Below are 24414 nucleotides of genomic sequence, written 5' to 3' on the forward strand. Positions count from 1 at the left end.
ATACCAAAATATCACCACCGGTGGATCACACCTCTCAGATGTTCTTATTTCAGTGCACTGTAACAAAAGCAAAAACAAACGTAACCAATAAAATACTCATATAATAACAAATACTGGGGCCCATTGCAAACATGTCCAAGCATAAAACCATCTTTCTCTCTCTTAGAGAAAGAAAACAATCCAAACCTCACTGATGAAATCAACCTAGTGTTAAGCAAAACCCAAAAATCAACTAAAATTCACCAGAAAGTTTTTCTCCCTCCTGGGACAATATTGTGCAGGAATACAGGGACCGTAACTCCTTTTTGCCCTGACAAAAAACGTGTTGGATTTACTTGATTCAATAATGGACACTGGTTGCACACAAATGTTTTGCTCCGACAGAAACTTAAACAACTGAGTTAAATCAACACAACCTTTTCATATTCAGTAAACCTGTGCATTTTGTGTTCATAAAACACGATTGAAACATGTTCAGATGGAGTAAGTTGAGCTCCTGGAATATTTTGATCCTTCAATTCTGTCAGTTTATTTCAACACTATTCAATAACTTTTATTCAAATTCTACTTGGTCACTTAAATACTACATGTTGTCTTCATATTGCATACGGCTCAACAAAGTCTAGATCCTGGTTACCATAAAAATTGAATGGGTCTACAACAACTACCATCCTCCTATCTTTCTCCTGGTTGCACCAGGGCTGGGAAATAACCCTGAAGTGATAGGTTACCAGGCAGGGTACACCCCGGACAGCTGACCAGTCTATCAGATAGAAACAAACAGCCATTCACACTCACATTCATGGATAATTTAGAATCATCAATTAACCTAGCTCTAATAGCTGCATGACTTTTCACTGTGGCAGGAAACCAGAACACTCAGAGAGAAACCACTGCAAACTAGCCAGACTGTGGACCTGCACCCAAGACCTTCTTAATGTGGAGCAACAGCACCAACCAGCATGCCAACAATGTAGGAAATACAGGAAAGCTATGATTTCCGGTATTTGATGCAGAATTCTTTTGTTCTTGTCCTTGACAGGTTAATCCACAATAAATAGCAATAGCATGCATGGGGTGTGTGTGTCGTTGTCTGCCTCTTATAACTCCAGTGATTTTCCTGTAGTTTGAAATCTTATGCGGTGTTGTGGATTCCGTGAGTTCAGCAGCTAACCACTCTTATTAGATCGTATCGTGTCATCTCAATGAGAACAAATTGAGTTGTTGGATTTTATTTATTTATTTATTTTTTTTCAGTGTGTTCCTCCTTCAATTAAATCTCACTCCGTTAATTCATCATTTTCACTCTGTACCACTGCTCCTTATCAGGCTGTGTGAAGCACAGTAAACAATTCAGTCGAGGCCTTGAGCCATAAACAGACATCACGCACAGACATTGTTTTCATAACCAAACTGCTTTAGACCCTGTCCCCCAAATCTACACAAACGCCCTCTGGGTGACATGAAACACATTTAACCAATAAACAATCAATGGCTTCTTGTTGTTGTAACAGATTCTGTATTTGGACGTTTGTGTGCAGCTTTTTGCGTGTCAGCATAAGCATTTGTTAGTAAAGCATTCTTCATTGCAGCAGCGTGTGTGTGTGCATCACTCTTCATTGCACAAGCGTGTGCATGTGTGTGTGTGTGGATCACTTCTCAGTGAACTGAATCAGCATTTCGATTTGTGTGCGTGTGTGTGTGTGTGTGTGTGTGCGTCATTTCTCACTCAATTGACTCAGCGCGTGTGTGTGTGTGTTTGTCAGTGAATCAACGAGTGCATATGTGTTCATATGTGTGTTTCTCTTCATTCTGAGTCAGTGCATGTAGATGTGTGTGTTTGTGTGTGTTTGTGTGTGTTTGTGTTCATCACCTTCCTGTTCTGGTGTTCTGGGTAAACCACGGCCTGAGGCGTGCCCTGGGGTCCTGCCCTCCTCCATTTCAGTCTGTTTGCATCCATTGGTGCTGCTGCTCAAAGTTCTGTCCATACTGGTTCTGGCCCCAATTGAGGCAGTCCTTTTCTCCAGTGTCCTGCATCTTCTCCTTGTCCAGCTCCTCCTTAACTTGACCCTTTTGCTTCTGTAGCTCCTTCAGGGCTTGCTCCTGCTGTAGGAGCTTCTTGTCAGGTTTGGCGACCTCCTGCTCCAGCAAGCTCCGGCCTGGTTTCAAGTCCTGTGTCTGGGACTCTAAGCCTGACTGATGGGTTCGATTAGCAGCCAGCTCCTCCTGAGCCATGCTCAGTTTCTGCTCTGATGCCTTGAGCTCTTACTGAGGGCAGAAACCTCAGAGTCTTTTCCGTACACGTCAGATTAAAGTCCATTGATGTTTTCCTTGCTTTGCTCCACGGCCTTCTGCAGCTCTGCTGTCCGGCTCTTCTCAGAGGTCAGCTCCTGGCCGAGCCCCGACACCTGTGCCTTCAGCTTATTTTCTTCTTGTGCTTTTGTCCATTCTGAGGTGCCTCCTGACCTCAGTTACTCCTCCTGTCTCTGGCACGCCCTTTTTGCTGCCCGATCATCCGTGTTGGTCAGTCACTGTCCTGCACAGTTTTAATGCAGAGTTGTTAAGGTCAGCATTCTTTTGCTCGGCCTCACTTTTCATCTGGGCTTAATGGGCGTCTCGTCAGAGCTCTGTTAGCTGAAGCTGTCTGGAAATCTCCCCCGTGTAGTGAAACGGGCCTTGGGTTTAACGCTCTCCGTCTCCGCTGCATGAGATCGTTTTCCTGCAGCACTGTTGACATTTGCAGGTTGTTGTTGTGGGTCCAGCTGCTGTAGCATTTGGTCAGGGTCACATCAAAGATGGTAGAGGAGTGAGCAAAGACGGTAGAGGGGAGAGCAGGAGTCCAGGTCAGCCTCGGCAAAGCAGCCTGTAATCAAGCATAAAGAGAAAAAACAAAAACAAAACAAAACAAAAACAAAACAAAAACAGACGAACAGGAAAATGATGTTGTGTTGGCTGTGTTATTCAGAGAGGGGAGAAACACCGGGCCAGGCCCTGTGTCAGCCTTCTCTCCCCCTTTCTTTTGTTTTTTTTCTCACTATATAATCAACTCATAACCCACCAAGCTGACAGGACAACACAGGTACATGTTAAAATTGTTAAGATCATGTTTAAAAGCCCAAAAAGGAATTTTCTTTCATTCAGTAATCACTTGTATTAATCAATCAGCAGAAAACATGTCACAATTTGAATCTTTTACCCACTAAATTTGTCGTGTCATCACTGGTTGGTCAGACCAGTGTCTTTTTTTTTTTTTTTTTTGAAGTTAAATTGTTGTCCTGCAACCCAAAAAGTTTATTTGTTAGTAGTGGATAAACTTTATCATTCAACAACAGGTGTATGTTAAGTTTCGCTGCTTTAACCTTGCTGGAAAATCTTCGCGTGTTCATGAATGTAAGCTGTTTCTTCATTGCGTGTGTGTGCGTTTGTAGGTGGGTTATTTTAACTTTTTTCTCAAACAAGGCATTCCTCTAACACGTGCCTTTCTCATACATTTCTCTGGTTGTGTGTGTGTTTTTATTTTGTTTCCCAAATTTTGATTTCCCACCTTAAATAACAGCATTTCATGTCTACAGCCAGGAGTTAGAGCTTGCTTGTGAGATTCAGGGACACATGGTGCCAATAACAATTCAGTCAAAAACTTGCCTGCAAATTTCCAGTGATGGTAACCGATAACTGGAGGAGAAGATGTCCTTTAAGCTTCTTTTCCGGGTGGGGACAGAGTGAGGTCAAGCTGTAAACTTTTGAGCCAAAGCTTGGCCTGTCTGTCGTCCCAATTCTGTTTATGCTTTTGCCGCTGTACTCAGGTTTCCAGGTTGGGAGAAATCCACCTGTATTAACACACTAAAACATTCACTTAGTATTTCTTTTCTGAAAACATCCACTCACTTCATCTGACTAGATTTTACTCTCTCTCTCTCGGTGCATACTTCTCACAGTCCGGCCGTTGCCTTTTATGGGCATGCAGAGTTCCTGTCACACACACAGCTGAACTTCGTGCTTGATCTCACCCTATATTATGATAAAACCAACAGTAAATCAAATGTAACCGCTTATATTATTGAGCTGAACCAAGGGACACTTTAAAAATCTTATAAATCCTGCTTCACACCATAAAACTGAAACAAATCACAGCTGTATTTATCACTCAGTCTTACTCTGCCGACTGAAGTGTCGGTCTAAATCATGCACGATTTGTCTTTTCTATATCAAAACTCAGCCAAACATCAAACATTCACCGTAGTCATTCAAAACCTTATTTGTAATATTATAATCAGCAAAATCAGCATCTTATTTACAGGTCTTTAACAGTATTTGCAAATCATAATTATAACACTCAATAACACGATAAACCGGAAGCAAAACTCCTCTGTGCGCTTCACAGCAGCCACCTCATTTGCATGTTCACACCGTCTAAAAATAGCTCGCAGCGCTGCAGCGCGCTGTCGTCACACACAGCCTCGTCTCACACACAGCTCTATTATTTTATATTACAAAGACGTCTTATATTTACAACCACTGTCAGGCCTGGCAGATTTAGCGCCTACACAATTTTGACAAATTTAAGTTAACGGGTCCAACCGAAAAAGTCCAACTTTTTTGTAATCAATTAACCAGTATCAGCCTCTAACTGTATCTGGCCTAATCTCTAAAGTCCCTAACTCAATTTAACAGTGTCCAAAAAAGCGCAGACACCGTTCCAAACGGTAAAGTGGTGCAACCACTAGTTATTCTGGAGTGCCCCAAGCTCCACAGTGACCAACTGACTATCCCTCAAAGAGGACAAGGCCTAGGCGTCCCCGACCTTGGCAAGCGTTACCTCTGAGCACTGCGCTTCCTAGCAGACTCCAACTGCCGTCCTATAATAATTTATAACACTTTAAAACAACAGTCAACCCCCCAAAACAAGAGTATGACTGAGGCAGGTGCAACCTAGTGGTCAATGGGGACTCCAACCCACAAAATGACCAATTCCCTATCAAACTACTTGGGACTCCAACCCAATTTCTTAGCAGACTCTAACTGCATTTATTTCTCAGCAGACTCTAACTGCATTTATTTCTTAGCAGACTCTAACTGCATTTATTTCTTAGCAGCCTCTAACTGCATTTATTTCTCAGCAGACTCTAACTGCATTTATTTCTTAGCAGACTCTAACTGCATTTATTTCTTAGCAGACTCTAACTGCATTTATTTCTCAGCAGACTCTAACTGCATTTATTTCTCAGCAGACTCTAACTGCATTTATTTCTTAGCAGACTCTAACTGCATTTATTTCTCAGCAGACTCTAACTGCATTTATTTCTTAGCAGACTCTAACTGCATTTATTTCTCAGCAGACTCTAACTGCATTTATTTCTTAGCAGACTCTAACTGCATTTATTTCTTAGCAGACTCTAACTGCATTTATTTCTCAGCAGACTCTAACTGCATTTATTTCTTAGCAGACTCTAACTGCATTTATTTCTTAGCAGACTCTAACTGCATTTATTTCTCAGCAGACTCTAACTGCATTTATTTCTCAGCAGACTCTAACTGCATTTATTTCTTAGCAGACTCTAACTGCATTTATTTCTCAGCAGACTCTAACTGCATTTATTTCTTAGCAGACTCTAACTGCATTTATTTCTCAGCAGACTCTAACTGCATTTATTTCTCAGCAGACTCTAACTGCATTTATTTCTTAGCAGCCTCTAACTGCATTTATTTCTTAGCAGACTCTAACTGCATTTATTTCTTAGCAGACTCTAACTGCATTTATTTCTTAGCAGACTCTAACTGCATTTATTTCTCAGCAGACTCTAACTGCATTTATTTCTTAGCAGACTCTAACTGCATTTATTTCTTAGCAGACTCTAACTGCATTTATTTCTCAGCAGACTCTAACTGCATTTATTTCTTAGCAGACTCTAACTGCTTCAACTCATGAGATTTTTTCATCAAAATTAAAACCGACATTTACCAGTACTTTCAGTGAGTAGACTTCAATTTTGTCATGTCCAATTTGGCACACTTTGGAAATAATTCAACAGGTAGTGCCTTACCTTTGTATAAGCCGGCTTATGCCCACTCACGTCAGACCACTGGCTTGTGCCTGTCCGTTCGACAACCTCGGACCGTCCAAACCTCCAAAATTCCACCCCAATACCACAGGACGAGCCCCCAAACTGTTACGGATTCAAATATTGGGGATGGACACAAGAGGACAAACCACAATAACAACACTGGTCCGGCCGGGTTGAGTCAAACGATGATTTTTAATGATCACACGCGTGGGAGATGGACACCGTACGCAGACAGCATCAGATCTCAAAATGGTGGAGCATTGATCAAACTCTTATAGCCTCTAGTGGCCCCCACCTAATCATAAAAGCCTAAACATTCACATTCTTTCTCTCACACGGCGCCTAAGCTACGACCTTGGCTCCCTGTTTATCTGCTCCCGCTGAGATGGGGCAGAAAACTATAGTGTCCCTTTAATATGGTGAGCAGTTTGCTAAGTGTTAACCCATGTTTAATCTCCAACATGTCTCTTAGGGGTGTTCCTGGACTAATTACTGCTTCCACGATTTCAGTCTCCGAGTGCCCTTTTTCACTCCCATTCTCAATCTGGCGAATCAAGCTGAGATAGGATAGCTTATCCTTCTGCCCATGCTCTCCAATCTGCCCACAGATTTTAAACTCCCTCTTCAGTGTTACCTCTTGAAGAGTTCGCATTGCCTCTGGTCGGGCTCTGGGTGAGTAATCTGCAATATGTACTGGAGTAGCACATGCGGTGTTCTCAAGATCTTTCTTTTGCCCAGACTCTGTGCCATGGGGTTCCCTTTCTGACTGACTCTCCCCTTTGCTTAGTCTCTGGATGTATACAGCAATGTCTTTATAAAACTGTTTTACTTGATCCTCTTCCTCACTTTTCTCCACATCATCAAACATGCCCTCTGCCAACCTGATGAGTGTCCTCTTGGTCTTGCTGTGAGACTCTGCGCTGTCCAGGCCGGAACATTTCAGTCGCCTGCAGACATCCACAAGATGCTCTCTCTCCAACTGCCACAAGGCTGCACTCACTTCGTCACGCAGAGGTTGCAGAGTTTCCATTTCTTTTGATTGAAGGTTCGTCTCTTGGGAAAGAAGGTGGTTGGTGATGGTGTTGACTCACTAGTGCCACCTCCTGGCTGGCTCGCCAAAATATGTTACACTGCTGAAATGATGGGCCAACTCATCTCCCGTGCAACATATTTATTTTTACAGAGAAGCTGTAAAGACAGAAAAATGTCTGATTAATCAGTTCTTTCGGCGCGCGGGCCGTACACTGCCTCTTCACCACTGACACTACTTCTTCTAGTGTAGCATCAGCTACCGATGCGTACAGGACTGAGCGCCCTCTGCTGGTGGAACTTAAACAACAGTAAAACTGACATTACAGTGGCCTTACTAAAAGAAAATGTCTCTGAGCATCAAATAAAATGGGGGGCTACTATTTTCATGTCTCTGTCTTTAACATAGTGCCACACACATACTCATTCAGTGCCATCGACAGCAGGTGGAAGGTTACGAGTTTAATGTTGATTTCCGTTTCCTCAGACGGGTGTGATCCTGCAGAGTCCTGTGAGCATCCTGGAGAGGGGGGCGGAGTCGGTGGGGTCTGGATTAGCAGTGCTGGAGGGGGAGACTCTGAGCGGTCCACAATATGGCAGATGTTGTCTGTAAAAGAAATCCACACATTGCATTTTTTAAAAATATCGGGTATAATGCCAATGTCTCTCACACAGAGACAACCTACCATTTGTTTTTTTTCTTTTTTTCAGTCCTCTGGGTTTTTGATGATTTTTGGCCTGAACAGCTAACAGATCATCTGCAGAGGAATGGTTTATTTGAAGAGTTTCAGTCAGGTTTCAGAGCTCATCACAGCACAGAAACAGCTTTAGTGAAGGTTACAAATGATCTTCTTATGGCCTCTGACAGTGGACTCATCTCTGTGCTCGTCCTGCTAGACCTCAGTGCAGCGTTCGATACTGTTGACCATAATATCCTATTAGAGCGATTAGAACATGCTGTAGGTATTACAGGTACTGCGCTGCAGTGGTTTGTATCATATCTATCTAATAGACTCCAATTTGTGCATGTAAATGGAGAGTCCTCTTCACACACTGAGGTTAATTATGGAGTTCCACAGGGTTCAGTGCTAGGACCAATTCTGTTTACATTATACATGCTTCCCTTAGGCAGCATCATTAGAAGACATAGCATACATTTTCACTGCTATGCCGATGACACCCAGCTCTATCTGTCCATGAAGCCAGATAACACACACCAATGAGTTAAACTGCAGGAATGTCTTAAAGACATAAAGACCTGGATGGCCGCTAACTTTCTGCTTCTTAATTCAGATAAAACTGAGGTTATTGTACTCGGCCCTGAAAATCTTAGAAATATGGTATCTAACCAGATTCTTACTCTGGATGGCATTACCTTGGCCTCCAGTAACGCTGTGAGGAACCTTGGAGTCATTTTTGACCAGGACATGTCCTTCAACGCACATATTAAACAAATATGTAAGACTGCTTTCTTCCATTTGCGCAACATCTCTAAAATTAGAAATATCCTGTCTCAGAGTGACGCTGAAAAACTAGTTCATGCATTTATTACTTCCAGGCTGGACGACTGTAATTCATTATTATCAGGATGTCCAAAAAACTCACTGAAAAGCCTTCAGCTAATCCAAAATGCTGCAGCAAGAGTCCTGACAGGGACTAGAAGGAGAGAGCATATTTCTCCTGTTTTGGCTTCCCTTCATTGGCTTCCTGTTAAATCCAGAATTGAATTCAAAATCCTGCTCCTCACATACAAGGTCTTAAATAATCAGGCCCCATCTTATTTTAATGACCTTGTAGTACCATATCAGCCTATTAGAGCACTTCGCTCTCGCTCTGCAGGCCTACTTGTTGTTCCTAGAGTATTTAAAAGTAGAATGGGAGGCAGAGCCTTCAGTTTTCAGGCCCCTCTTCTGTTGAACCAGCTTCCAGTTTGGATTCGGGAGACAGACACTATCTCTACTTTTAAGATTAGGCTTAAAACTTTCCTTTTTGCTAAAGCATATAGTTAGGGCTGGACCAGGTGACCCTGAATCCTCCCTTAGTTATGCTGCAATAGACGTAGGCTGCCGGGGGATTCCCAAGATGCATTGAGTTTTTCCTTTCCAGTCACCTTTCTCACTCACTATGTATTAATAGACCTCTCTGCATTGAATCATATCTGTTATTAACCTCTGTCTCTCTTCCACAGCATGTCTTTTATCCTGTCTTCCTTCTCTCACCCCAACCGGTCTCAGCAGATGGCCGCCCCTCCCTGAGCCTGGTTCTGCCGGAGGTTTCTTCCTGTTAAAAGGGAGTTTTTCCTTCCCACTGTCGCCAAAGTGCTTGCTCATAGGGGGTCATATGATTGTTGGGTTTTTCTCTGTATCTATGAAGCGCCTTGAGGCGACTTTTGTTGTGATTTGGCGCTATATAAATAAAATTGAATTGAATTGAATTGAACATGGCAGAAGGTAAACCAATCTTCGGGCCATGTGCGAGCTGATCATATACAAGACGCTTCCTAATATTCTCATAAGAAGAGGTGACCTTGTCTCTCTTGATAGTCTTATCGACCTCATTAAACACCCGCTGCAGTGCTCTCCAGTCTGACCACTGAATAAAAAACAAATCCTTAAACCATGATAAACGTTCTTCAAGGGTGAGGGGGTATGGGTTCAACCTCTTTAGAGGCCCCTGTCCGCAATTACACCCTCCCTGTCTTCACACACACTAAGAAAAATGAAGTTGTCACCAGGACGATTGAAACGGTCCACTTCTACACAGTAGAGTTCAGGTCCTGTTGGACTGACCCATTGCGAAACATAAAGCATCTCCGGGAACCCCGGTTGATCCAGGTCCGGACAGACGACTGAGCGAAACGGTTTCCAATTTTTGATAGACATAGAGTGTGTCCTGCCAACTCCCCAAATCTCCCCTCACCAGAATCTACATACAGGGTCACTTTTCCATCACTATATTTAATTGAATAAACATACCCGCACACACCTCTAAACGCAAAATTAAAATCAGTCTCTGTAGACTCTTGATGGAGTGATGAAGATCGGATATCTGCAGACATACCTAGGGGGTCAGAGGCTGCTCGGATGTCTGATGTGAATGCCATAGCTGGAGGTGGAAATTCTTGCTGAAAGTGTGGTGGGTATCCCATGAAAAAGCTATAAAAACCAAACCCTTTTCTCTCCATTATATTGCTTTTTCTTTAAAACACGACCAGTAGGAGACAGAGCATGCGCAGTGGGACCGCATGGCCCGGAAGTGCCCCTTTTTCGGATGAGTGAACGCGCGTGCAAGAGAGTGCATGTGTGCGTGCTCGTACGTGCGAAAGGTGCCAGTTTTAAAGCTCGGCAAAGCTCCTCCCCCACAGAGGTGCCCTATTTATTCTTCTGGAGGGTTTTTGCAGCCTTCATCAGAGTTTCACAAGCCAATAGGTACGGTTTTTAAGTCCTATGCATTTCTTTCTATGTACTATGAGTCTGTGCTGTTATTGTATATTTATTGTGTATCAGTTAATTTCCAATTCTTTTTATATATATTGTGTGTTTTTAATGTTAGTTCGGCTGTTGCCTGTGCAAAGGCCAGACCGTGTGTGTGACTGCCCAGCAGGTAACGTTGAGGTTTCACCCGGTGCAATTGTGGCTCTTGTAACCATAAATGGTAAGTTGCTCTTTTGTCACACAGTACACACACAATAGATGTGTTTGCAGGTTTTAGTGCAAATTGTACATTACTACATTGTTTTGAATTACCCTCGGCCCGCAGTATATGTGGGCACCTGTCAAAGGTCATTTGGATTTACCAGACCGCTTTGAAAACAACATGAAATCTTCACAACATGAAAAAAATGAATGCCTTTGTTGAGCCATGACTGGATTTCTCCTTATCCTTCCTAAAGGCCGTTATAACCTTGCACTGCCAGTGGTGAGCTGCACCAGCTGTGACCTAATGTGGTCCCCCTCAGTTAAGGACTTCCAGGGTAGTGGATATTGGCCTGGCACCTTAAATTTCTGCACCCTGTTTTCAATGGATGTCTTTCAGTCTTTCTATGACATTAAGAAGCTGCACCAGGGATGTCACTTAAGGCATTTGTCAAAGTGCTGGATGAAAGAACAGCCCATTTTGGAAGGGTGAGTTTCTAAATTTGTCAAGTTTAAGGAAATTGTGCAAATCAATGTTTATGATGACTGTCCTTGAATATTCTGTTGTTTGTCCTCTACTTAAAAGACTGGCCGAATATCAGCTGATGCCTTTAGTAAAGGAACAACTGTCACTGTGTTCGTTCAGCACTTCAGAGCAGGCGAACTTTGAAGGTGTCTTCATTGAAAAAGATGAGGAAGTTGCTGAGTTTGTGAAATACATCCAGAGACACACAAATGATGTAAGATACACATATATATCAGTGCTGTTAGCGTTAATCTTGTTAAAATGACCATAACCATATACACATACGTGTGTGTGGATACATATTTGGATGGGTGGATATTTATTTTGTTTTTCTCTTGGTGTTGTCGTAATACTATTTACTTGACTTTATCTTAATGCATACTTCATTTTGTCACCATGTGTATTTAAAAAAATAAAAACATGGTTTTTATGAGGTGTTGTGTGAACGTGACTTAAGGCTAATTCAGCTAATTCTTTTGCATTTGGGAAGTTGGATGAAGAGGGCATGGAAATAGCTGTTTGTTTGCTGTTAGTCCTCCTAGCTGCATTGGACATGTTTCGAGGGGAGATCTTTGCTTACCCCCTTTTTCTCCAGAGGAAGTTGGCAGCTAGCGTCCCAGGACATATTATGTTCCTTTGCTCCGATGTGGCCTGTAAATATTTCCCATATTTAACCAACGTGGCTCAGCAGTGCCCTGAGCTGAGGAACCTCTTGTCAATGCGTCCTTTTCTCTCCGTCATGCATGCTAAAGCTCACACTTGGATATGCGAGGTATACTGCAGCTTGTAGTCTTGGATACGTTTAAGACATTTTGTTATAAGGTTGAATGAATTCAGCAGTCATGTATTGTGACCTCCTTTCTATAGATCAAATGGGGAGGTGCGTTTCAGGATGGGGCCGGTTCTACAGTTGGAGAAGAGGTGGAACAAGTAAACAGTTTCCTGTCTAGGGCGGCCATCACAACGAAGTACATGTCTAAAGCAGGTGTGTGTCTGTGTGTGAGATTCCACTCAGTCTCCTGCTCATTCATTCTTATTTGTATACTAACTGAAATGCAGGGCGAACAGACATGCTGACCCTCCTGGCTTTGGGCTGGAACAAAAGGAAAGTGGAACAACTGGGCCGCACTTTGAGCCAGAGAGATCTAAAGGTCATTTTTTCAACACCCATTTTAATGTGTGTGGTAATGGGGGAAAAACACCAGTACTCTAAAAATGTCCATATGAATGACATTTATTAATGTATTCTTAGATCATAAGGATCCTTAGAGAACAAGTGGAGAGCCTGAATGCGAGCAGAAATGAGCTGGGTGTGGATGACGACACACTGCAGCAATGGGTGGTCGATGTGCAGCAATGGGCTGAAGGTGAGTCTCAATATAATGCAGTCGTGTATAACAACAGGACCCACCATGGCCTCATTAAAGAACTTAGAATTAAGATCTTTCTGACGGTGTCAACAAACAATGAAAAATAAGCCTTGTAAAAGCAGAATTGATGGCAGAGTCGTTGCGTTTGATCAAATTGGATTGGACCTGGGTTGAAATGATGTTGTACTAGTTGGTTTTATAAACCTGAACACCAACATACTTGTTATCTCATGATAATGCAGCACATGAAGGCTCCAGATGTCTTATAATGAATATCATCAAGTCAGTGATTACAGAGTCCACTGTAGTTTGGTGACTGTTACTCATCCTGTATTCTGATTAATATTCCTCTCACTTAGAAAGTGATCAAACTGATGGCAGCCTTGGAGCGTTGCAGGCACCAATAGAGGAGCTTGTCGTCATCATCAGAGTGCGAACACAAAGTCTTTACAGACAAAATGGTGTCCCAGTTTCTTTGAAATGGACCGTTTGATGCTCAGTTTGTACAGCTTGTACAGCTACTTTGTAAACAGAATAAAATCAGATCCAGGTTTGTTTAAGCTGGATGTGATTTGTTCTAGCAAACAAATTGATGAGTGTAGATTAAAATGTAAATATATGCATTATGTGAAGGTGTTCCTTTTTTATGATTATTTACAGATAGCAACAAGAGGCGACACAGAATTCACAGGGTCATCTTAGATGAGAAGAAACGCTTGGCGGCTGCTGTTGTCGACTACAACAAGCTCGCTGAACCAACAAAGCAAATCGTATCCAGTGATGCCCTCATCCAGACCGACGTTTGGCCCTGGCAGAGCACAAGTGAACGTAAGCTCTTGATTTCTAAATATCCTTTTTAAACAAACTCCCAGTATCTGAGCAGTAGTTGAATGTTTTGTTCTTGAATCATAATATGCTACTATGTTTTCACATCTGATGTTGTTAAACTGTAGCTGCTGCTGACCTCCGGACAAAGAGAAAGGTCTTTGAGAAGGTGATGGCTGTGAGGCGCCTGAGAGAGGAGGAGATGATCCTTTGCAGGGAGATGCAGCATCACTGGACAGTGTTGCGAATGCGATCTGTGGTGTTGGGGACAATCTCCTCAGACTGTAAGCACATCTTTTATTTATTTATACATTTGGTGATGAATTGATTGAAAATAATAGCAGATGCTAAAGTCTTACTGGATCTTTTACCTATATTTGGGTTGCTAGCTGACACTGCCTTGTCCCTTAAAAAAAGTTTAATTATGATCCTAATTCCTTGTGTTTATGAGGTGAGGTTTTTGTTTGTTTGTTTGTTTGTTTTACTTATATTTAATAGGTTTGTTGTTTTTACAGCCTCCCTTGTTGGCATGTCGGAGGATGCACAGAAAGGACTCCATAGCCTGGTTTAAAAACAGCAAAGTGAACTGAAAGCTGAAACGCTCAAAGTAAAGGACGTGTACAAGAGAATCCTCAGCCACCAACCACTCCTGGAAATGGACTCAGAGGAGGAGGAGGAGGAGGAGGAGGAGGAGGACATTCCAGACGATGCCGCTGAGAGTGATTTGAGCACTTCTGATGAAGACTGATTGTGTCATCATTGATGTTATGTTTGGTAAAATAAAAAGTTAATCACATCTGTTTAATGTGATTTTTATAATGTCTGTTTTAGAAATTGCTTATCAACAGACATTTTACATGTTGAGAAGAAAAATGTAATTCCCTTGGTGCAGTTGTTTACCCTGAATCATTCTTTCCCATCTAATTTAATGACTAGTTTACATGTTCAGATACAATAACATCATTTAATTCATGGGATGCTTTCTGGGCTGCTCAAATTACCACAACATTTAAAAGCACCAGGCAGCACACTCACAAGGAAATTTTTTGTTCAGTGTTTTGTTGAAGAAATCAACAAGTACAACTGAGATGTTTGCTGTAGTGGTGTGTTTGTTAAGAAGCATGCCAGCACACTGGTGAACTGACAGTCCCAGAATGCACCCGAGCCAGTGACTCGCCCCAGAGCAAATGAAATTAATTATCTAGAAAGACAACCGTGATCAAAGACTAAGTAAAAGAGTAGGAAACAAAAGATAAGGAAAGGTACTGTGGGGTAGGAAAGAAAGGCCAGAGCTGTGCAAAATGACCTCCAGCAGGCCACAAATATGCACGTCTGTTCAAGCGGTCAGATACTGACTCCATGAGGGTGGTATGAGGGCTCGACGTCCACAGGTGGGGGTTGTGCTTACAGCCCAACATCGTGCAGGATGTTTGGCATTTGCCAGAGAACACCAAGATTGGCAACTTTGCCACTGACGCCCTGTGCTCTTCACAGATGAAAGCAAGTTCACACTAAGTACTTGTGACAGAGTCTGGAGACATATTGGAGAACCTTCTGCTGCCTGAAACATCCTCCAGCATAATGGTTGGGCAGTGGGTCACTAATGGTGTGGGGTGGCATTTCTTTGGGGGACCGCACAGCCCTCCATGTGCTCGGCAGAGGTAGCCTGACTGCCATTAGGTGCTGAAATTAGATCCTCAGACCCCTTGTGAGACTATATGCTGGTGCGGGTGGCCCCGGGTTCCTCCTAATGCAAGACAACGCTAGACCTCATGTGGCTGGAGTGTGTCAGCAGTTCCTGCAAGACGAAGGCATTGATGCTGTGGACTGGCCCGCCCATTCCCCAGACCTGAATCCATTTGAGGACATCTGGGTCATCATGTCTCACTCCATCCACCAACTGCACCACAGACTGTCCAGGAGTTGGCAGATGCTTTAGTCCTGGAGTCTGGGAGGAGATCCATCAGGAGACCATCTGCCACTTCATCAGGAGCATGCCCAGGTGTTGTAGGGAGGTCATACAGGCATGTGGAGGCCACACAGACTACAGAGCCTCATTTTGACGTGTTTGAAGGACATTACATCAAACCCGATTAATGATTCTGTATTGCACTGATCAAGGAACCAACCCAATAGGAGCTAAAGGCATCCTCTTCACATTACTTAACATAGTAAGTTTATACTATGTTTAATGTGCATTTTCTTCATCAGTTTAGAACATAACATGTTAGCGCTCCCTGGTCCTTTTTGGAGACAGGTCCTGAGACAGCAGGCAGCTTTGGAGAACTCATGCCAGCTGTGGTAATTAAGGAATACTTTGATTTAATATTGATTTCATGACAACTATCCTCAGGCACATATTCCTGGATATATACAATGACACGAGTAAACTCCCATTTTAGAATCATTGCCTTCTTTGATCTGACTCACTGCCTCAGACTTTGGACCTGTGTCCCCAAAACTACAGAGAATCCATGACACTGGGTAAGAGGCCTTGATCATGTTATAAGTGAGAGAGTTTGGTGTAACAGTGGTTGAACATGCCAAATCAATCCACAACATACTGCCATTCCCCAGCTGTAACCTGCATATGCATCAAACCAAAACCCAGTACCATAGCCACATGATAGACATACAGATGAGGGTAAAGGGCTGTGTCATGTTGCCAGATAGCTTCATCCCAAAAAAGATAAACATTCTTCAAAAACAAAAGTTTGTGAATATTTGCTGTATTGCCAGGCCTGAACCAACCTGTTAAACTTATCAAATTATTGTCATAGATATGAACCTATTGATTGAAACAGAATAATCCATTCAAGCCTCCATCATCATCCAAGATCACTGTTAGTATTCAGATTATTTTATCTCTATTTTCCTCTTTGATGATTTGAAAATCAGTATTTGATCAACAGACTTTTTAAAAGTGTATTTTGATCCTATTGTTTACGCGTGTAATTGCATTTTTATTGACATTATGACAGGAAAACCCTTAATCAAATTGTATCTTTGGTATCTAATAATAATATTAACAATAATGTTACATATGTAATATGTACACAATAATGATTGGCAAACAAACAAGAAAAATAGCAAAAAATGTCAATTTTTTTTCTAATACCCTGTATATATATATATATATATATATATATATATATATATATATATAAAAACCACATATGACCACGACTCCAAATGTGCAATTGTCACTGCATCTAAACATGACAGATGACATATTACAAAAAGGTAGAAACGTATAATATACAACATGTTGTGAAGCTGCTACTGGTGCAGTTAACTTTGCTTTAGGCTCCCATACACAGTACTGCTGACCCTAATCCCCTCATACAAGATGTTACTTACTTTACGTGCAGTGCAGTATTACTTTAACTTGCAACATGTTATAATAGCCAAGTCACTTCTATATTTATGAGCATGTAGACAATAATGTTGGCTGATATGTAAAACTATGAGATATCGAGTGCTGGGAAGATATTATTGATCGATCAGACTCATGAATGTGTTAGGTACTTAAGCCACAATTAGAGAGTGAAACAGAGACTGACACTGGTTAGAATTGTATAGTAAATATTTTATTTTGAACTTTTATGCTGAACTACAAACTGTGAACTGTGCGATCTCTGCGACCTGTGGTGCCTGGTTTACTGTGTGTAAAACTGCGCAGGTTCCCATGTGTCATCCCACACTTTGCCACTGTCAGGAGAAAAACATAACAAACAACAACCACACACACAAACTAGGATAATTTAGGTTGTGACATATGACAATTTTTTAGGACGAAATATCTTCTATATTCATGTCATGCTTTATACACCTTCATTGTAATATAAATTAATCAAATGAAGTCAGAGAGTAATAATATATGAAGCAGACGTCAAGCAGGACCACAGCAGCAGCCACGATGCTTCAGAACCTGCTGGATGAGAGAGCACAGAAACTCCAGGGAAGAAGTTTAGTTAGTAACATGCATGAACTGCATTACTGAGACATGTATGTTTACAGATGGTGGTGAGGGAGAGGGGGAGAGGTTTTAGTAAAAGGAGATGTGACTGCATCTTCAACCAATACTGAGCCTGCATAACCCTGAAAGAGACAGACAGAGAGAGGGGGGGGGGGGACACTAACCCCCAGCAGTCTGGTCCTGTGACAGCATAACTAAGGGCTGACCTGAACCAGCCCTAACTATAAGCTCTATAAAGAAGTAAAGTCTTATGCCAACTCTTAAAAGTGTTGACCACGTCCACCTCCAAAACTCATAATGAACTTTGGAGGTGGACAGCTATCAAGCTCCTCACAGAAGAGCAGCTTGACAGCTAAAAGCTCCCAATTTACTTTAGTCCAAATACATGAATTCAAATTGAGGTGATAACTATTTATCAACAATATGAATGTCTGTTCCCGTCCAACAAAGTTGTTACTACATACCATGTTGAGCAGGGCTTCCACTTGACTTTAACTTCTTCTTTTTCCTGAAAAACATGATATAAACAAACAATTAATTAAGAAAGACATGCAAGTTGCATACAAAAAGGAGCTTATAAACATTTGTGTACTATTGAATGGCTCAATATATTATACAATTAGTTTACAAAAACATAAGAACCACTACAATGCTTGTACTGCCAGCATCGAGTGCATGTCAGCAAAGCAACACTGCTTACATTGTGGCTCACAAGCAAAACTAACTGAAGCAGATGTTACTGAATGGGAAGGAGCACCTCCACATCAATCACTCCTTCTGAGCATGATGTCAGGAGGACTTTAAAGCACGTAAACATCAGGAAGGCAGCACGACCAGGTCGTATCAGGTGGTATGTTCTTATTTAATGTCCTATTTGGAGGAAAATCCTGACTCAGTGGCTGAATTAGTGTCGATTCATCAAATACAAAAGCTTATGGATAGTCAGTCAGGCACAGTTCAAATCCGGGAAGTCCAAAGACGTAAACAAGTCTGCACAGCAGCAGGCTAAATTACTTACATTTACAACTCTCCTGTCTACTATCTCTTCATATTTGAAAATCTTCTGTGTACGGTGTTTTCGGCATTCTGAAAAATAACAAATGAAATATTTACATGAGGTCTGTAAAACTGAAGAAAATGAAAGAATGAAACAAAAATGAAAAAAGAAATCTTATCAAACTTAACGAACCTGTCATGTGTTTTGTACATTTACAATAACATAACGTCTAACCTTTCCTTTTCCTTTTTTTGGTTGGGACATCCGAGGTGTTCGCCGTAGAAATTGAGGGAGATGCAGGAAGTGGAGATGGAGAGGAAGATGCAGGAGGAAGCAGAGATGGAGAGGAGGATGCAGGAGGAAGCAGAGATGAAGAGGAGGATGCAGGAGGAAGCAGAGACGGAGAGGAAGATGCAGGAGGAAGCAGAGATGAAGAGGAGGATGCAGGAGGAAGCAGAGATGAAGAGGAGGATGCAGGAGGAAGCAGAGATGAAGAGGAGGATGCAGGAGGAAGCAGAGATGGAGAGGAAGATGCAGGAGGAAGCAGAGATGAAGAGGAGGATGCAGGAGGAAGCAGAGATGCAGGAGGAGGATGCAGGAGGAAGCAGAGACAGAGAGGAGGATGCAGGAGGAAGCAGAGATGAAGAGGAGGATGCAGGAGGAAGCGGCGATGAAGAGGAGGATGCAGGAGGAAGCAGAGATGAAGAGGAGGATGCAGGAGGAAGCGGCGATGAAGAGGAGGATGCAGGAGGCTGACAGAGGGAAGATGTTGGTTCAGGCTCTAAATGAAGAATAAGTTCCTGGTTTAGAGCCTCTGGGTCTGGGACTGGTCCAGCATCCACATTGTCAGCAGAGGATGGTCCAGCTGCTGGTGTAGAACTTTTAGCAGGAGGTGAAACTTGTAATTCTGCAAAATGTTAAATACTAAATATTCATTAAAAGGGGCTGAAAATGTACAGTACACATAAACACATAATAAGTAGCATAATAAGTGTTTTCAGTTAGGTTTTTACTAAAGTTACAACTTGTAAATATTGGCATCAAATAAGGCATCTCACACCCTCACTGACCCAAATCATTCAGTACAAGTGCCCTCGGGGGTAGTGTGACATCTGTAGTGCTTTTCTACTTTGTACATTAATAAATTAATGAGTGTGACTATAAATCCAGAGAGCTAATGACTTTTATCCTCTGATGACATGACTTTCCTGACTTTGTAGTGCATAACATTTGACACTTCAACCTACTGTGACTTAAGAGTTTTGTACAGTGGTGATGCTAACGACCTCAGGGAGGTAATCAGGTGACCTCTTAAGAAGTATATAAGTGTATAAGAATCTTTGTGTTCATATTGGTAACATGTTTACATATGTATTTGTTATACTAGAAAGTCTCAAAGAGAATTATCAGGTGTGGTGTTCGAGAAGATTTGTACAATTACATTTGTATATACATGAGTGTGAAAGACCATAATATACACACACACACACACATATACAAAATTGTTAAGTCAGGTAACACCAGAGGTTCTCGATGGCTAGCTTTGGTGATGTGAACACCACATGGAGAGGTAATAAGGCAGATATAACACTATTTTCATGTTAGCCACAGGACATGTAGGGCAGCTGTCACCTCACAGCAAGAAGGTTACTGGTCTGAAACTTGGCTGAATAATAGAATAGAACAGAATAGAGTAGAGTAGAATAGAATAGCTGGTGACTCTGAACTATCCTCGTCTTCACCATCTTGTTTGTCTCTATGTACCTCGTGGTGAACTGCCTACTTATCTAGGGTGTACCATGAGTATCACCCAAAGACAGCTAGGATAGGCTACCTGATAAGGAGACCTGGTTACAGATAATGGACAAAGCATATCTTACTTCTCAGAAGGTGTTCATAAAGTTTCCTCATCTTCATGAGGATGTCACGTGCAGCACCTTCCGCTGGTTCGATGTGAGCGATCACGTCCCCTACTATACGGCCCTTACGGTCAAACTGTCCAAGAAACAGAATTGGCTGGTAGCCCAGGGCGTGTAGTTTTGAAACCTGCAAGAACAACAAAGAAAAACATGCAGCCAGTCTTTCATGTAAGCAAACGGATGTATAACAAACCTTTAAGTTTCACATCTTTGTTGTTTTATTGTTGTAGATAGTTAAAAAGTATTTATGGCGACCAAACCTGTAACTGTATGATAAAATCCATCTTGAAATGTTTTCTCTCAGTTAATAGCCGATTAAATTAAAAATCAGAAGTAGCTTAAATTAAAATAGTTGAAGTTTTTTCTAGTTTGATGTCTTTAGTGTGATGATGTTATTCTGATGTGAATAACTTTTTATTTATGCTCTTAGATAAATAAATATTTTATGTGTATATACATGTCTTGTTAGTTTCTTACTTCATGATATACAAGAAAACATTGACAACTGTGATTAATAAAGAATTGTCTAGCAGACCAACCGCTTATTAGATCAGAACTTTTAAACTTACTGACAACTGGGCTGAATTAACCACCCTGCTCACATTTCTGTTGTTTTTAACAGAGGCAGCCCAGTTGCTGTTTTTAAACTGTTCTTGTTTTTTTTCAATCCCTCCTTTACGTTCAGGCTGCCCAGGCATCCACTGCATGTCTTCCTGTTGCAGGTGTTTGGAGCCTGACAGGAAGGGCATGGTTTGGTTTTTGGCTTTGTCATTTCTGCAAATGAAAATGGAACATGTAGGGATTATTTCAGGTCTGTTTTGGTGAGATGATTACAAAAATAATTTCTGACCAAAGAAATAAATAATATAATAATAGGCAGTATTACACCATGTTTAGAAAAAAAATCAATTAAGAGATTACAGTCGTAAATATTGAGTAAATTATGAGAATAGGGTTAAAAATACTGAATTAATTACAGAAAAGATGCATTGCTAAAATAGAGCAGTACTAACGTTAGCTGGGTGGCCAAGCAAGTGACTTACACAGGAGAATATATTACAAAAGGAAACATTAAATAAACTTTTGCAGAAGTAGTTCTCTTGGTACTAGGGATGGGTATCGAAACCGGTTCTTGTTGAGAACCGGTTCCCACTGTTTCAGTTCCTTGGAATTGTTTGCCATTTTTGCAAACGATTCCCTTATCGATTCCAGTCGCCCCGAATGACGTCACCACGTTGCGGAGCGTCATTTACCTGGCAGGAAACCGGGCGCCTAAGCGGCTCAAACGCTCAAAAGTTTGATTATACTTTACGAGAACGGATGACAACAGGGCAACTTGCAATACTTGCAAAGTAGATATTTCATTTAAGGGAGGAAATATGCAAAACCATTTGCTCACAAAACACGCGCCAACCTTAAATAAATGTTGTGTTTTTAACTCGTGAATCTCAACCCAGCAGCAGCGGTAACGTTTGCACGTCCTCTCCCGTTAATGCGGCAGGTAAATAATCAACTAACAGTGCATATTATGTTAGCGCAATCTGCCTTATTACAAAACCTGCCATTACTGTGCATTTAGGTGATCATGATGAGAGAGACAGAGTCTGGCTGGCTCAGATGCTGGCAGTTCTACCAGTAGCGTCTCCTTTCAGGTCAGGATAGACGAATGTCACCGAGCAGTGATTAAGTTTGTGGTAAAAGGCTTGCACCCATTTGCCACAGCAGATGCCACACATGCTACAGAATAATTTATGTTATACTTTGTTATTTCTACAGAAGAATATTTATTTTATTATTTTACATTTACAATTTTTTTTTCTGGGGACCCTGTGACACCCCATTGAAGAGCCGTAGGCTGGATCTCTTAAGATCTCACTGTTGGGTTTGTAAGGCCATGTTACTCCTAAATTTCTATCTTGTTCAAAGAGAAGATATAAAACAAAGTTCTAAGCAAATCGACCTTAGTGTTCTCCTTTTTTAAAAAGAATCGATAAAGAATCGAATTGTTAAACAGAATCGAAAATGGAATCGGAATCGTGAAAATCTTATCAATACCCATCCCTACTTGGTACACAGACTGCTCTGTAAAAACATTTCAAGTTTGATATCAGCTGATTAATATTTTCAGTGAACATGCAAATCACCAACAGTTTATCTCAACTTACTTAGCTAGGATCTGCCTCGTTTTGAAAAACCACTTGGCAGCAGGACCGTGAGTTGAAACATACATTTACTATGACTCCCAAGATGCATTGCAGTAAAAGCCATCCAATCGCCTTGCTTAAAATCTGTTGACGTGTCGCTAAAGGCGCGCTGTAGATAAATATTGCAATTTGTAAAAAAAAAAAAAAAAAAAAAGATAATTAAAAAAAATAAAATAACCAATTTGTAATGACACCATTAAACACTGGGCCAGTTTATTTTCATATTATGATGATAATTATCGCCGGTTATTATTGTAAAGTTGGACCCAAGAAACATACGCTGGAGCAGCACAACTTTTATTTAACACTGTGGTTTTTACTGGGACACAGACACTCCCGCTCTTTCTCTGCTGTCACGTCTGCTTCCCTCCTCCGGCTGTCACTGCCAACATATAAAGAGACACAATCACTGTCAGATCCCAGCACACCTGTTCACCCCGCCCCTGCGCCGCCCCGGGAGCTCACTGCGTCACCCCTCCTCTGCAGCTGGCCAGAGACCACACCCACGCCACAATTATTTTAGAACAAATACAGGAATAACGGGTAGCGTCAAGCTGCTGATTGTCTTCATTTCCATAGCAACGGCGGTTGAGGATTATGGGTATGCAGTTATGGGATTAGTGCGCCGTTAGCGTAAATTGGTCTGATTGGTTGGAGCCGAGCGCATCCAAAACTAACAGGAATGGTGGATAAAACTATAAATGTGTTTTACGTGTGAAATAAAATAATAAACCCAACCAAGGTTTATGTACGTTAAATCTGCGCACTTTCAAATCGTGAATCAATTTTGAAAACACTGTGTGATGGCCACAACATGAAGCGATTTTATTGTTGAATTATCAGTGACACTTTCGTGTGTTTTTGTTGAGAAATGTTAACGATGTCATTAAAAGAAATTAGGGGGAAAAACACGTCAGGGGAGAGGGTCCCCGGTTCTCCAGTTAGATTGTGCTTCATGTTTCACCGTGACGGAGTTATTATTGGAGTAAATGGATGGCTGGAGCCTCTGCTCGAAGCGTGTCTTATCGCCGCGAGCGGGTTCATATTGGAATGAATTGACAACCCACAGCGTCTCATAAAAACGTGGAAGGGTACCTTTAGCGTCAGCATGAGACGTTAAGGGACGTGACAAATCGTCAGTATTTTACGCGTCAGGAGTGAGAACGGGTATAAAGCATGTAGTGAGCGGTTTTACAGTTTTAAAACAGCTACAATAATTGTAAAAAATAAAGTTTGCTACTTCCCAGATTTCACCTACCGCGGGTTATTTTTAGAACGTAACTCCTGCGATAAACGAGGGACCGCTGTATTATTAATAGTAGAGTCTGGGGCATCTAATTGATTAACATCAACATTGATTATTGTGCACTATTATTTTTGTTCAAGGACAGCAAAAAACATAAAACTCTCTCTCAGCTTGTCCGTTGCCAAAAATGAACACTTTTGTGTATGTTCACAAAATGCTGTAAAATGTATATTTATTAAAACATTTATCTACTTTTACCGACTTTAAACCGACACTTTAAATTAGCTCCAGTCCTTTTCATCAAAGCCAAAATTTGATCTACATCCTGTTTTTTACACTTTAAATCCCAGTTAGGTTATATATTACCAGTAGCTTTTCAGATAAAACAGTAATAAAGTCCTAATGGTTTCATAAATCTTCATATTTTTTTCATATAAGCATCGGGGACAAGGCTGTCTTGCAATTGTTGAGGTCACTAGTGTGCGCCCTATTTCTTCCAGGATCACTCTTCATTTGTAGGTTTTAGTGGACTCCTACTACTGTGAAGTGGTTTTCATGGGACAGGGGCTTGTATTCCAAGATCTGGGAGATTGTAGAAATGAGCAGTGATGCCCTTCTTGCC

General features: G+C 41.5%; 3 protein-coding genes and 1 long non-coding RNA gene across 8 annotated transcripts in view; 2 read left to right on the top strand and 2 right to left on the bottom strand.

Moving 5' to 3' along the window:
- Positions 1 to 24414, bottom strand: part of LOC146391817 (protein NLRC3-like) — a 94253-nt gene that overhangs the window by 45204 nt on the left and 24635 nt on the right. The window lies entirely within an intron of this gene.
- LOC146391820 (uncharacterized) lies at positions 11806 to 13115 on the top strand. The gene is made up of 5 exons (XM_084909708.1): positions 11806 to 12024; positions 12120 to 12237; positions 12312 to 12403; positions 12505 to 12619; positions 12982 to 13115. Exons 1-5 carry the CDS (start codon positions 11806 to 11808, stop codon positions 13113 to 13115), a joined length of 678 nt encoding a protein of 225 aa, XP_084765834.1.
- Positions 13289 to 14078, top strand: LOC146391821 (uncharacterized). The gene is made up of 3 exons (XR_014798955.1): positions 13289 to 13450; positions 13576 to 13731; positions 13963 to 14078. It is a non-coding gene; the product is annotated as an uncharacterized LOC146391821 (long non-coding RNA).
- Positions 17043 to 20340, bottom strand: LOC146391822 (uncharacterized). Its single transcript, XM_084917273.1, has 6 exons — positions 20304 to 20340; positions 19100 to 19330; positions 18658 to 19008; positions 18445 to 18512; positions 17891 to 17934; positions 17043 to 17158 (listed from the first exon to the last, which is right to left on the bottom strand). Exons 1-6 carry the CDS (start codon positions 20338 to 20340, stop codon positions 17107 to 17109), a joined length of 783 nt encoding a protein of 260 aa, XP_084773399.1. The 3' UTR covers positions 17043 to 17106.

This window comes from Perissodus microlepis, chromosome 3, assembly GCF_051167445.1.
Source record: "Perissodus microlepis isolate ML-2025 ecotype Zambia chromosome 3, ASM5116744v1, whole genome shotgun sequence".
Classification (NCBI taxonomy): Eukaryota; Metazoa; Chordata; class Actinopteri; order Cichliformes; family Cichlidae; genus Perissodus; species Perissodus microlepis.